Raw genomic sequence first — 14,586 nt, 5'->3', positions numbered from 1 at the left:
TGCTTGGCATAAGTAGCTAGAATTGTTATAGCAAGCTGAGCTATATGGCTATATTGCATTAGTCAAAGATGGATCATAGTGAAACCTGGAACTAACAGCCTAAACATTACTAATCGTTAGAATAGACAAAACTGTAATTTAAATATTACTCAAATATTAATAGCTGGAGCAACCACATTATAACATGGACTACAGAACTGACAGAAATCACCACAGAAACAGACCTAAGAGGATGTGAAAATGACCACATGGCAAACACTTGGTAACAAAACAGCAAAGCAATGAAGGTCAAGAAGGGCCCAGACTTTGTTATGGCTATTGACCCACACCGTTGTGTGCAGTTTAGACTGTAATAGTAATTGCCCAGGGATTTCTTTGTCTGGAGGTCCCTCGTTTGAGGCACCTAGCTCAAGCTACCAGGTATCAAAATTTATCTGTGCTGATAGATCTATCTGATGGAGATGAGAGCCTAGTGTCAAAGACGTCTTTAACATCTATACTGCAGTAAGTTTATCAGAAATGCTTATAATCATATTAATAGCCCTTTTTTTGTTAGTATTCTAGATATTTCTACCAGAGCAGGACAATAAACCATTCAATACACAGTTTGGTACCTCACATGTTGCATTTGAACAGGCAGTAAAGTGATTCACTGTGACACACAGTACAAGTGCTTTAGTACCAACACAGACGTATTGTGCTCATTGCTGACCGATCAGGAGTGCATCTGTAAAAGCAAAAGCCCTATTCTTCCTCTGTGTTTTTTGTTTGATTATCTTTTTTCTGGTAACTGAAAGAAACCGCAGCCGGGCAGACACAGGTGCCACAGTGAGAAGACGCACGGCTGTTTAAGCCTGATGCCCTCGGCTGAGGCTCTGTCCTCCCGCCGGCCCTTCTATGAGTTTCTACAGTTCCCGTTCCGGCCCGCGACTCACCCACACCGGGAGCCGAGTCCCCGCCGCCCGCCACGGCTCCATCCCAGGCCGAGAGGGGGCCCCGGGTGCGCCGAGCCCGCACCGCCGAGCCCCGGGCACCGCAGTGCCCAGCGAGAGCCGCTGGTGCACGGGCATCTCTCGGCCTCGCCGCGGCCCCTGCGGTCCCGGCCCCCGCACCCAGAGCCCTCACGGCTCCCCGCCTGTGGGCAGGGCGCACCCGCAGCCCCTCGCCGGGCAGGCGGCGGCCCCGGGACCCGTAACGTCGCGTACCTGTGCGCGGCCGGGCTCCTCCGCGATGCGAACGTCGCCTCCTCCCGTCGGGCCCTTGAAGCGCCGGGGACAGCTGAGCGTCCGCCTCAGGCACCGCCAGGCAGCTCCGGCCCCCCCCCGCCCGCTCCCTCAGAGCCGCCCTCTCCCCCGCCCCGCGCCGCTGCGGGGCCGGGCCGGGCGGAGACAGCCGCCCCCCTCGGGCACCTCCTCCCGGCGGCGCGGCGGAGGCGGCCGCGGCCTGGGCTGGGGCCGGGGGAGCGGCGCGGCGGGAAATGGCGGCCGGGCCGGGCTGAGCTGAGGGGACGGAGCTGCACCATGAGGCTGCTGCGCGCCCTTATGCGCGGCGCTGCCCCGGGCAACATCCCGCAGCAGGTGGACTTCTACTCACGCTTCTCCCCCTCGCCGCTCTCCATGAAGCAATTTCTGGACTTCGGTGAGTCCTCGGCGAGACACCCTCGACCGCTGCCCCTCCTCCCACAGGTGCCTGTGAGGAGCGGGACGGCCACGATCCCTCACCCCGTCAGCGCTGCCCGGCTGTTGCTTATCTGTTAATGCTGCGTTTCTGGCAGAAAAGGGCTCTGCTTCCTTCTGGGGCAAGGGAGCCCAGTTGGCTCGTTCCCGGAGACCGCGACTGTTGCAAGGTTGAAATGTAGCTGAAAACTCCAGTTTTTGGCACCAGCAGGCTAGTTGGGTGTTTTCCTGCAGAGCCCGCAGTGCTGGGGAGAGGATGGGAACAGCTGTGACAACTGGTAGCGTTAGAGCACTGACTCAGACAGGTGAGACTGGTTAAGGCTTCTGCTGAGCAGCACGCAGCCTTTTAAAGGCATCTGCCAAACACGTGAAGCGTTCAGCCTCAGCTGGCACGAGGGGCTGGAACAGTCATCACTGCTCTGTCACTTGGCCTGTGCCCTACAGAAACAGCCTAGCCAAATGTTGCCGATTTAAAAGGTGTGTGAGAAAAGGAACAGGATGCAGACACCGGGAGCCATCCTGGAGGTTTGGAATCTAGTCTTGAAACTGAGTAAATCAGTAACAGGATTCTCAATGTTACACTCAGTGCCAAAACCACTTCTAATGCTTCCAGGTTTGACTGTCAGCTTGGAAAGAAAAGGGATCACAGGAATTGTTCTATTCTGCTTCAAAGCAAATAGAGAAAGGTTGTGTAAGTCACACTGAGACATCTTTTCAAAGCCTGAGGTTGGAACCATTCTATAGTATGTTCTGTTTCTGTACCCAAGGCACTTTGGTGTGCATACATGTTTACATGTTATATATTTAACTAGTCAATAGTTTCATGGCTTTTTATAGTTTTGCAAATAAAACCTAAGTGACAACTAATCCTAGAATCCAAGACTTTGTATAAGCAGGAAGAGTTACAAACAAGATTTTCTCACAATTATCTGCTATCAGTTCATCCATCTATTCAATGTTTCACTTGTGCAATGAAATGTATCTGACATTTAAAACTCCAGATTCCTACAGGAACTTCACCATATGTTCTGTTGCCACTGTACTTTTAAGCAAAGAACCTTGCAATTCAGAGTTTGCTTTGACTTGTGTTATTTTACCATTACTGATAAAACGCTTACCATAAAATCGATGTTTATTTTCAAGGCACACTATTTCCTTGTGTCAAAAGATAGGCTACTTTTTTGCTCTTAGTACCTGAACATAAGGTAAAAATAGTCTTGAAAACTTCTACAATATTTTTTTCCTCTCTTTTGCTTAAGGATTTAATCCTTACAGATTTAATCTTTAGAGATCCTTTACAGAGAGTAAAATCTAATAACAAAGACTGCAACACAGACACAATATTTCTCTGTAAGACATTCTGTAGCCATTATAATCTGATGGTGTTTACTTTAAGGATTTTTTTTGCTCCTTTTGCAGGAGTGAGTCAAAGAGGAAATAATAAAATCTGGTAAAGCTAACTTAAAAAAATGAAATATTCTGTAAGCAAATTCAGGTCTGGTCTTGGGTTATAAGACCACAGTATTTTCTGTAGGAGTTTTAGCCATTCTTTGCCTAGATATAGACTGTAGCTGCACATGGGAAGAGAGTAATTTTCCTGCTCTATACTGCCTTCCATATTTGACCCAAAATTGCAAAGATAAGGCCTTCAGATACAAAAACTATTTTGTGAAATGTAATTTTGTGAGTGTATGAGGCATTTAACAATTGCATTTACACTTTAATACCTCCAATCTGATTTGTTCTTGGAATTTTACCCAAGAAAAGGGAAAGGCCAGTAATAGTCATGCCTGTGCAATCTGAGTAGGGAGAAGAATGAAAGGTTTCTAGGCAGAGATCTTGTGTAGACAGTGCCTAATGCTGGTAAGTGCCATTGTGGAGGAATTTCTTGTAAATTATTCGCTTTTTTAACTAACTGACTTTCCTTCATCACTGTGTTTGAGTCTGCATGCTTTAAAGTAAACTGCTCTATATGGTGAAGATTTTTCATGTTTAAGGCAGTCCCAGCTTTCTTTTTTCTTTCCTCATCCCTTCCTTTGATCTTCTTTCCCAACTTCCCCTTGCCAAATGGAAGGAGTGAACTGAGCAGTAACACAGGAGTTCATTTGTAGGAGATACACATTGTGAAACACCAGACCTGAAGTACACACTCCACTGCAGCAGATGGGCAGGTTAGAAGTTCAGAAGCTGTTTATGTGACAGTCTTTAAGTCTAGAAAGAAGTCTGGCTGAGAATGAAGTGCAGCATTTCTTAGTCTCTTCCCCATGCTGCACCCTCTTTTCTCACCTAGGAAAACAAGCTTTGTGGGAGTACAAGCAGGTCTTGATTTTAATAACCACATTTAATTGCCACCCCCACAGATGACACTTGTTCTTACAAAAGGACAGGTCAGTTATCAAAAGAGGCGGTATTTTCACTTCCAGCTTTTAAAAATGTAAAAATTTAAATGTATTAGTATCCTAATGGCTAAGCAGTATCCTAATGGCTAAGCAGAGTAGCTGTCCTACTTTAATTTCTTTCTCACTATTCATGTGAATTTGTTCACCTGACTTCTGTTCCTGTAAGACTGAATTTAAACTATAACAGATTTAGTTGAAAATGAGATCTCTATTACTGATTTTATTTTCTGAAAGTGTTTGAGGATGAGTTATGGTAATTCACTAAGATCAGCGATGAAAAACAGGGTGTATGGGACTGTGATACTTTTCAAGCATCCTTCTCATAAATAGTTGCCTGTGCTGGTTTCATTTGCTTCTCTGACATGCTCAGAATGACATGTTGGATCAGTGCTGGTTAGAGTTTACTGCAAATAAAATGAACAATATACATTTAAATATGGATAGAAGCCATATTTAAAGTTGAACAGTATAGGTCTGTAACTGTTGCATTAGTTTCTGTTCATATCTTGAAGATTCTCATTACTGCCACAGGAAGGTTTCAGTATGCCATAGATTTTGAAATACAAGTGGGCTGCTGCCATGAAAGAAACAGCCTGGTGGAGTCTGCTTTGAAATCAAGGTATAGGCCTCTTATGCAAGAAATTAATTTTGTGCAGTTCTCTGCCATAGTATTGACTTCATTCTGATGTCATATTGGTCTTAGGGTCTGAAAATGCTTGTGAAAAGACCTCATTTATGTTTCTGCGACAAGAGCTGCCGGTGAGGTTGGCAAACATAATGAAGGAAATCAGCTTGCTTCCAGACAACCTCCTGAGAACACCTTCAGTTCAGCTGGTGCAGAGCTGGTAAGAACAGTGACATTCCATTCCTTGCAGGGTGACCTCCTGCAGATACACAGGTGGGAGGAAGTCACTCTCTTCTATTGAAAGGACTTTCATAGGCTTGGTGCATGAACATCATGTATTAATACTGAGATGCTAAATATACCAGTGTGATCAGAAACTAAATTTACAGATGTGGGAAAAAAGCATTAAGGAGCAATTAGAGAACCCCAAGGGAATTAAAAAATCATTAAGTATTTCACACACTCATGTATGAGGAATCAATTTTTTTTTTTAATAAAAAAATCCACCAGAAGAGTGTTTAATAGGGAACTTACCTCATAGTGAAGAAGCTAGTTGAAGAAAACAACAGAAGCAAACTAAGGCACAAAATGTTTGCAAAACATAACAGAAACCATTTACAAGACAGGTTATTGCAGACTGAGAGTAAAGGTATAGAAAATATGAAGAAAAAGCAATAGGAAATTCCCAAAGCCAAAACATAAAACAACAGAGAGAACATGGAAGTATTAAAGTAAAAAAGACATTATTTGAAAAGTAAAGTTTGCTTCCAAGTAAGGAACTTAGGCATAAAGTTTTTAAAGATGAAAGCAAAACAAAGAGATTGCTTGGCAACTGCTAAAGGCACAAGGATTTCTGTAAAGGCTTTTAAAGTTATCTGCCAAAATCTGCCAGTAAGTGGGATTGACTAGATGACTGAATATGAAAAGAGCTATCAATGAAGATAGCTTAATGAATTCTTACTGAAACACAAATGCTTACATTCTCATGATACTAGATGACACTGATCAAATGGGAAATTAATTCCATTTGGGCAAATGCAAAGTAGAACACGGAAGAACCTCCTCTCCTGTGTGCTTGCTTCCTTACAATGGAAAAAGAAACGTTGATGCTACTGGGAATATTTTTCTGCATATGTCAGTTGATGGCAAGAAGGAAAATAGTATTAGGAACTAAATAACCAATGGGTAGGAATATAATTGTACCACTGTGTTAGCCCATTATTCCCCTGAATTGCATGCAGCTCCATCCTGAACAGAAAAGACCAAGAGGGATAATCAAAGGGTTGGAACAATTTCTACGTGAGGAGAAACCAAACAGAATTCTTCAGCTTGGAAAATACGTATCTAAGGAAAGGGATGGCAGAAATACTTAAATCATGCACAAATGGAAACATTTTTCTACTAACAGGAACACGCAGGGGCTGCAAATAAGTGATCACCTACTGGGTTTAAACCACAAAGATGATATTTTATGCATTCTAATTAAATTGTGGTATGCATTGCTCTGGAAATTTTGGAAGAAAACATCATAAATGGATTCAAAGGAATCTAACAAAATTCACAGGGAGACAGAATGATTTGGAAAAATGCAACATTGGAAGTCCACAAACTGCTAACCAGAGAGATCTGGGGAGACATATTAGAATTGATCTTTATCCTCTTTGTTTCATTGAAAGGTATGTCCAAAGTCTTCAGGAGATTCTTGACTTTAAGGACAAAAGCTCAGAAGATTCAGGGACTGTTCAAAGGTAAAGCTTTGCTATCACATATATCTTGTTAATATTGTATTGGAGAATTGGCAGAAAAACAGTAGCTGAAGTAAAATTTCCTATCTCAAATCTTTACAGAAGAATTGCAGCAATGTCATCCCCTGTCCCTAAAGGATGGTACATTAAACCAGGAAATTAAGCACTTCAGCATAATGTCATTCTACAGAATGCTCTGGTCTGTCCTGGCTGACCAAAAGTGCCATTTGACAGGCATGGGTTGTTCTGCATGAAAACAGTTAGCACAGTTTTCTCTTTCTCTTGATTGAATCAAGATAATAAATAAATAATAATTTTATAAACATTCAAAATAGTGGATTACTGTTTGTTTCAGTGCTAGTCACCTGAAATGTGCTGTAAAACACTGACCTGCCTTCTTCCTGCAGCAGGCAGATGTGATATTTTTGTAAGTCTTCATTTTTGTAGACAGGCACTGTTTGCTGGAGGATGAATTTCCCTTGAAAGTGAAATAGTAACAATGAATTCATTTTAGTTTTACAGACACTGTGATAAAAATCCGGAACCGCCACAATGATGTCATTCCTACGATGGCTCAAGGAGTGATAGAATACAAGGAGAGCTTTGGCATTGATCCAGTCACCTCCCAGAACGTGCAGTATTTCTTAGACCGCTTCTACATGAGTCGCATTTCAATCAGAATGCTCCTTAATCAACACTGTAAGTGTCGAAAGGAGGGCAAATGATGTCTGTACCATGCCAGCTGTATTTTCCTTTAAGTGCTTAATATGTACTAAGGTGCCACTTAGGAGTACACTATTTGCCTTGCCATTTATAACTCATTCTTCATACAATTCCTAAAATATTTATTAATAGTAGGCTTTTCAGTATGGTGAGGACTGAAGTTATAGATTGTCTGTAAATTTTTTATTTAGCAAAATGGAAGACACAAACTAAAATTATAAAGTTACACTGGATATTAAATTATGTTTTCTTTTTTGGCAGCTTTACTGTTTGGTGGGAAAATTAATCCAGCTCATCCAAAACATATTGGAAGCATCGATCCTAACTGCAATGTTGTTGAAGTTATTAAAGGTAAATTCAGATGATAAGAATCCTGAAAACTTACATGGGAGTCCATCCTAAGAGTAAATACACATCCCGATATGCATGTATTGTTTCGTTCTTGCCTACCAGGAGCAGAAGTTTTATTGGACATGAAATACAATTTTGTTTCTTTTTCCTATAAATGCAGTTTTTCTGAAGAGTACAAATCTCCCTGAGAGTGCACAGTACTTTCAAAAATTTTATTTTTGTAGATTCTAAAGGAGAAAAAGAAAACGTAACTTCCTGTGTTCTTTATTATAGATGGCTATGAAAATGCCAAGAGCCTTTGTGATTTATATTACATGAGCTCTCCAGAACTTATCCTTGAAGAGTTGAATTGTAAGTGAATGTGGACAAGGCATACTCTTGAACATCATAATGGCTTCTTCCAAAGGAACTGGTGGTGAAATGTTCTGCTTTTCACATAGTTCATGTGTTCTCTGTATCTACTGGTTTTTTTTTTAAATCTGGCAGAATGCTTTCCCCATTCCTCCCTTTAATCAGAAAACTGACATGAGTAGAAGTTTTTGATTCTACAGCTGTTGATATAACAAATTTTAGCAGGCTCCTTCCTTTGCTAAGATTACATGTTTCTTCACCTGACATTACTGCATCTCACCCTCTCTGCATTTCTTGTGACACATTAAAGACATACAAGACTTTCTGTTCCATCTTTGTGATACCTATGAGGAGGTTGTTTGAAAACATGGTATGATATGCCCTACTCAGTGATCCCATAGTTGGTTTTAAGATTAATTTCTAAAGCAGCAAGCAACATTTGAAAATCTTGATTATGACTTTGATTAACATGCAATTTTTCAAAAGATTTCTATTTAAATTTTCCTTCTTTAAATTTAACAATACAAATTCACATTCTGAATTACTGTGGGAATGAATAAAGACATCTCATTTGCCATTTAGTTATTTGCACTCTCTTCTCTCCAGCTAAATCACCAGGACAGCCTATGCAAGTGGTGTATGTGCCATCACATCTCTATCACATGGTTTTTGAACTTTTCAAGGTCTGTGCACTTACCATTAATTACACAATTCTTTCCTACATCTTTGTTTACTGAGTCTGTATTGCTTTGACTTTTCAAACTGATTCTAGATCACTGTGTGTTTTTGCAAGTGCAAACTTATTGCCATTTGACTGCAGCAACACAGCTGCCCTGTACTATTAGAGAAACAATAATTGCATAGAAAATGAACAGCTTTGGAAGAGGTATCTCTTTAACCCAGCCACTGGATACCTTCTGAATAGGCAGCTTAAATCTTAAAATGTATGAAGACATTAGTTAATGAAGCAAGTTAGATATACCATAAATTTGTATTTTCAAATCTGGTAGAATACGTAACATGCCCTACAGACCTTTCTCCAGCAGTTTAGTCCTAGACTTTTCTTGAACTTTGTGCCATATTGCATGTATTATGTGCATTATAAAGAATTCTAGAACACAAATGCTGTACGTTAAACTATTCACATTTCCTTTAAAAAATTAAATATTTGATGTCTTAATATTCTAATAAACTAAATATATACTGATACTGAATAAACTAGGAATATAAAAAACCCATTCTAAACCAATATACATTTGTTCTGATTCTTAAATACATGATAAAAATAACTACTAAATGATATTTTAAGTTAATATACAAAGTGAATAGGATTTAAGTTGTACTTGGAAATTACAGAATGCAATGAGAGCTACCATGGAACATCATGCTGATCGAGGCATTTATCCTGCAATTCATGTACAAATCACGTTGGGAAATGAGGATTTAACTGTGAAGGTACTCTTTTTTTTTTTACTAGTCTGAAAGTTATTTTGATTAGGATTTTCCTTTCCTGTCATGAGCAGCATATTAGTAACTTGAGCTGGTGATCTGGTTCCATCAACAGATTGTATGTGATGATGTTTGTAAGAGAAAAACCTTCATGGGATTTCACATACTGCCTCGTGAAGAGGCTGCAGTCACACTGAGGGGTCTGCAATAGCATCCTGCACTTGCTTGTGTCTTGCCTAGCTTAGAAGCAACCATGACTAAAGTAGCATCTTTGTACAATTGTAACATCAACATTTTCTAAGTGACAATGATAGAGCTATACAGGTTTGAAAGAACTGAAGAAAGGGAAATATATATTGTATATTCCACACAAAACAAACCTCCTGAAGTACAGTTTGCAGCTTCTTTTTTCTGTACAACACCCATCTTTGATTTCAAAGACCAGCTGCAAGCACTGTGTTTTTCATAGGTCTAACTAAACTGGAGTAAAATAACTCCTTTGACTTACTCCTTCAAGTAATAGATTTTAGTAAATGATATTTAAATATGGCAGTATTCTTGAGGAATAAAGATAAAATACACAGAGAACCTAGCATTTGCCAAAAGGTATAGATAGTGACTTCAGACAAAAGTGTGGGATGAACAAGATAAAAGTAATGCACAATTCAAGCAGAATTTCCTTTTCTCCAAGAGATTATGAATGCTTCTTATGGCAGTATTTTATTTAATGGTTTGAATAAAGGATGAAAGGGAAGGATTCATTACTCTTTGGTCATTGTTGAAGATGAGAATTAAAAGAAAATCTGTAACTTAGTAGGAAAATCTGTAACTTACACCTTCAAATAATATTTTACCGTAATTTTTTCTGGCTTATTGTTTGAGAGAAGCTGTCTTTTATAAAAATGTATTCAGGGATATAAAGCTAAATGCTCCTTCTTGTTGCAGATGAGTGACCGTGGTGGTGGTGTTCCTATGAGGAAAATTGACAGACTGTTCAACTATATGTATTCAACAGCACCACGTCCTCGTGTTGAGACATCACGAGCTACACCTTTGGTATGCAAGATTTTATACCATGGCATCCTGGATAGGTCTAATTGTCACAAAAACCATTTAGCTAAAGCTATGAAATGCTAATTTTATAGATATTGCATTGAGTAATATTTGAATTTTACTTAATTTAAGCTTAAAGTATTTTTCAAAAAATAACTGAAAAATGGCATAAAATACCAAAAATTATTTAAATTTGTTCAAGATTCTCTTTTTCTCTACTAAACCTAAAAATCAGCCACCTCAAGCAGAATACTTAGCTATGCTGCACAATCCAGTGAGAGCAGGATTCAGAATTATATTTGTAGCCACCGAATGAAAGGAAGAATAATTGTAGCAGTGACTTTAGATCAAGGCCATAGTTAATTTGTATTGTGTAGTCAATTGTACCAAGCCCTAGCAAGGATGAAGGTACATAGATGTGAGAGGGCATATGAAGAATCCTCTTTAGTCTCATGTGAGTGTAATAAATGCACAAGAAATGAAGCCTAAGCTCTCAGAAATTAGAATCTCTGAACAGCTTTCCTGTATTTATTCTCCCACCTAGCATCATTTAAAAATGTATGTAGTTCTGCATGTAGATGACTCTGCAACTTACTAAACATGAGATCTTTACAGAGGAGTGTCGTGTACACTCACTGAGATTACCTCTAAAATGTAAACAAAAATTACTATTTAAACAAAATATTTAGTATTTAAACAAAAAAAAATCACACTTAACACTTATGGGCTCTGTCCTGCTACTGCAGCCAGGGCTTGGCAGAATTTCAGTATAAGCTGCAAAGTCACAGATGTAGTGTCTTGAACCTTTTTTATATATTCTGATGATGGTGTGTATTTGACTTAAGAACTCTGAGTACTTAAGATTAGGAGCTCCATGAGTGTGGTGCAGACACACAGCAGTGTGTTCTCCAACGGCATCTCTTCAAAAAGCTGCCATAATGCAAGAAGTGTTACCTACCAGCCCTGCCTGACAAAGGAATCAAAGAGTTTTCTCATAATCACGATCATTCATGCATTCTTCTGGTTTTGGGGTATATAATAGCTCGGGGGAGGGCATAATAGTTAACACCTGAACTCCTGTTACTGTCAAACATCATGCTTAGTTTGTCTATTTTACCTATGAAGTTTAAACAGAAAATGCTGCTGATTAATGCAATTAATGGAAGTGTTTTCTCCTGATCAGGCTGGATTTGGTTATGGCTTACCCATATCACGTCTGTATGCACAGTACTTCCAAGGAGACCTGAAACTGTATTCCTTAGAAGGCTATGGAACAGATGCAGTTATTTACATCAAGGTATGATGTAACATTCTACTCTATCAGCAGCTCTAATCTGAACTGCTAATGGAACTCCTTGTTCTGTTATGGTAACTTCAATTGAAAAGAATCATCAACTAGAGCCTTTTCTCCTTACAGGCCTTATCAACAGAATCAATTGAAAGACTCCCTGTATACAACAAAGCAGCCTGGAAACATTATAAAGCAAACCATGAAGCTGATGACTGGTGTGTGCCAAGCAGTGAGCCAAAGGACATGACCACTTTTCGGAGTATGTAGCTCTTTCCTCAGCAGCTCCTAAGTAGGTTTGTCTGTAAAGGGAATTTAGAAGACCTGATTTATGATTTTGAGCCACTTCTGATATGTGAAAGTAATTCTAAATTTGAGTGTAATGAGGCTTTTCTGACATAAAAAAACAACAGCCACCAAAACCCCCAAACATGCACATATAAAAAAAGGTCATACTTCATTTGTTTCACTTTCTATTTATGACTGCTTTCAGAGCTAAGTCAAAGGAGCAATATATTGGTTTTTATAGGGATCAATGCCATGGCTATCACATCTGGTATTAATTTGTATTATTTAAAAATAATTTTATTAGAAAAACTATTAAAAAAGCTCACTGGAACATTCTTCCATTATAAAATTCTACAGATTAATGAAAAATTTCTGTAAGAAATACTGAGCTCATTGCTACACCTTTGAAACTGTATGGCACTTTCTTTTATCTTAAGCATGCTGAAGCTTAATTTTGCAAAGTTAGATATGTTGCCTACATACACTGCCTACATCAAGGTGGTGTTTTCAGCTGTAGAAATCACACCTCTGTAGGGATAAAAGTTTTTTAAAAGCGTTTTTAACTTCTACTACTGGTATAATGTATCTCAGGTATGTGGTGGCATCAGTTCTATTTCTTTGGTTGTAATGTGAATATATAATAGATGTGAAAAACTTACCTTACCCTGATCATTGTGAATTAAAAACAGCATTGGCTTGTGTACAGTAGAGAAATGTTAGTCTTGCATTTGCTGTATTTCTATAGGTCATACCAAAATGCAGTATCAACATTCTAGCATCTGTAAGATCTCAGAGTTGGGTATGTCAGGTACAGCTGTAAATGAAACTATTTTAATAAACAGATTCTTAAAATTTGTCTGTAATAGGGCATCTCTATTACTTTGACAGTATAAACTGCCTTCTCAGGAGTAAGTAAAGTAAGTAAATTAACAGTTTTTGAAAATACCTTTGCATTTGTGATATGCTTCTGGCCTCGTCTTTGTAGTAACTGGAAGTCACATTATAACATAAACATGATAACCAGAATATGTTAATCAAAGACAAATCAGAACATAAAGGGGAAGAGAGAGAGGGGAATGAATCTTACATTTCAGATACAGAGTCCTTCCAATTAAGAATTCAACTTAACACCTACTATATGAGCTTTGTTCAAATCATATACATCTGTGTTGCACCTCAATCCCTGTCATTCCTGAGCATTTTTGGAGGGATGCAGTTAAAGTCATTGGGAACCAATGCTTTTCTCAGTTAATTAAACTGCATGTAATTCTGTGGGTTTTGTTCTGCAGCAGACATGCATACTCCATCTCAGAAACAATAGGCCTAGCTTTTGCTAGTTTACTATCTCTGTGCAGAGCAAAAGGTGAGATACCACAAGTGAAGGGGATAGGTAGGATGTTGGAAATTGAAGTCATACTACTGTAGTTGCAGCTGAGTGAGATTCAAGATTTATCACCTGCTATTTCCCTAGCGAAGTTCTGCAAAACAACAAAATGGTTTATACCCTGGTTAAGCTACTGTAGGTAACTTTAATAGAAGTGCATTACAGACTGGGCTGTGTACAGTTAAACTGACAGTCTGAGGGAGTATTATTGTGTCTTAATTGCCACCAGATCAGTAGGGTTACCTATTCCACTCAAGCTTGTGGGCACCTTGAGGCCCCTATTCTTCCTTGCAAGGATGCGAGTTGATAACTGGCACACCTTTCAGTCTGTAGGGCTACAAGTGAGGAGAACCAAGAGCTGTTCTCTTCTCTGGCCCTGCAACAGGATGTGAGAAATGCCACACAGCGTAAAATGGGGCCTGTACGAATGCTGGCAGGGACACTTGCAGCTATTGCTTTTGCTAAACTAAAGCTGAAAGTTACAGCAAGGGCTTTTAAAAAATCAGGTCTGAAGCTGAGCATTCTAGCCTTTAAACCTTTTAACTAACTAAACTGATTTTAGTAACATCAGACAACTACAAGCAGTGTTTCTGAAGAAAAGCTAACAGTTTGTTTTCTGCAAAGTCTATGAAGTATTTTAGATATTACTGTAATAAAGTCTCTTTCATGTTCTCAGCTAACTACCAATTGAATTCTGATTACCAGAGCAACTTGCTATATAATTATATTTGTAGTTATCTCTTTGCCTGCAACCCCAAACAATTGTGGTGAAAACACAAATGCATCGTGGTTTGATTTACAATATTTAATCATAGTTAAAAGTTTTGAACTTTGGTAACTTTTGCTTTAAATAGAAGTGCAGAAGACAACTTTTGTGTTTAGTGTTTTCATTACTTTACTGAAGTCATTGTGAGCACACTGGTTAAGTTGAAGTGAATCACTACAGAAAAGTAGTATACTATAAAAATGCTGAGATTAATAGTTTTGTATGCAAATTAGCTGAGTCTTGCAGTGTAAAGTTAATCAATCTTGGTCTGTGTTAATTTTTTGAAAGAACTGCTGCATCTATTCATTAAAACTATTGTGAAAATGAAACTCTGTTGGGTGATTGTGTAGCTTGGTAATGAGCTTGTTCACTGCATCCAGCCCTCTTGTTCAATATCCGCCAGATGTTAAACGCTGTGGGCTCTGATAATCAGTGTTCTCGTGCTCAGCTGCCAGGGGAGTTTATCATCCCTGCTGTGGCCCCTCCTT

The 14,586-nt window shown here is 39.2% G+C and overlaps 1 protein-coding gene across 1 annotated transcript; it reads left to right on the top strand.

The window, feature by feature from the left end:
• Positions 1 to 1,419: 1,419 nt before the first annotated feature.
• On the top strand, positions 1,420 to 14,427 carry PDK1 (pyruvate dehydrogenase kinase 1). Its single transcript, XM_059475765.1, has 11 exons — positions 1,420 to 1,638; positions 4,779 to 4,920; positions 6,377 to 6,448; positions 6,960 to 7,144; positions 7,430 to 7,519; positions 7,793 to 7,870; positions 8,477 to 8,553; positions 9,227 to 9,325; positions 10,265 to 10,375; positions 11,556 to 11,669; positions 11,790 to 14,427. The coding sequence occupies exons 1-11, from the start codon at positions 1,521 to 1,523 to the stop codon at positions 11,928 to 11,930; spliced, it is 1,227 nt and encodes a 408-aa protein (XP_059331748.1). The 5' UTR covers positions 1,420 to 1,520; the 3' UTR covers positions 11,931 to 14,427.
• The last annotated feature ends 159 nt before the right edge of the window (positions 14,428 to 14,586 follow it).

This window comes from Ammospiza nelsoni, chromosome 7, assembly GCF_027579445.1.
Source record: "Ammospiza nelsoni isolate bAmmNel1 chromosome 7, bAmmNel1.pri, whole genome shotgun sequence".
Lineage (NCBI taxonomy): Eukaryota > Metazoa > Chordata > Aves > Passeriformes > Passerellidae > Ammospiza > Ammospiza nelsoni.
The sequence above is the reverse complement of the archived record's forward strand: the minus strand, read 5'-3'. Positions and strand labels throughout refer to the sequence as shown.

Coding starts and splice junctions, on each gene's coding strand:
- PDK1 (XM_059475765.1), top strand. CDS start 1,521: ATGAGGCTGCTGCGCGCCCTTATGCGCGGCGCTGCCCCGGGCAACATC. Junction 1,639..4,778: donor GAAGCAATTTCTGGACTTCG/GTGAGTCCTCGG, acceptor TATTGGTCTTAG/GGTCTGAAAATGCTTGTGAA. Junction 8,554..9,226: donor TGGTTTTTGAACTTTTCAAG/GTCTGTGCACTT, acceptor TGGAAATTACAG/AATGCAATGAGAGCTACCAT.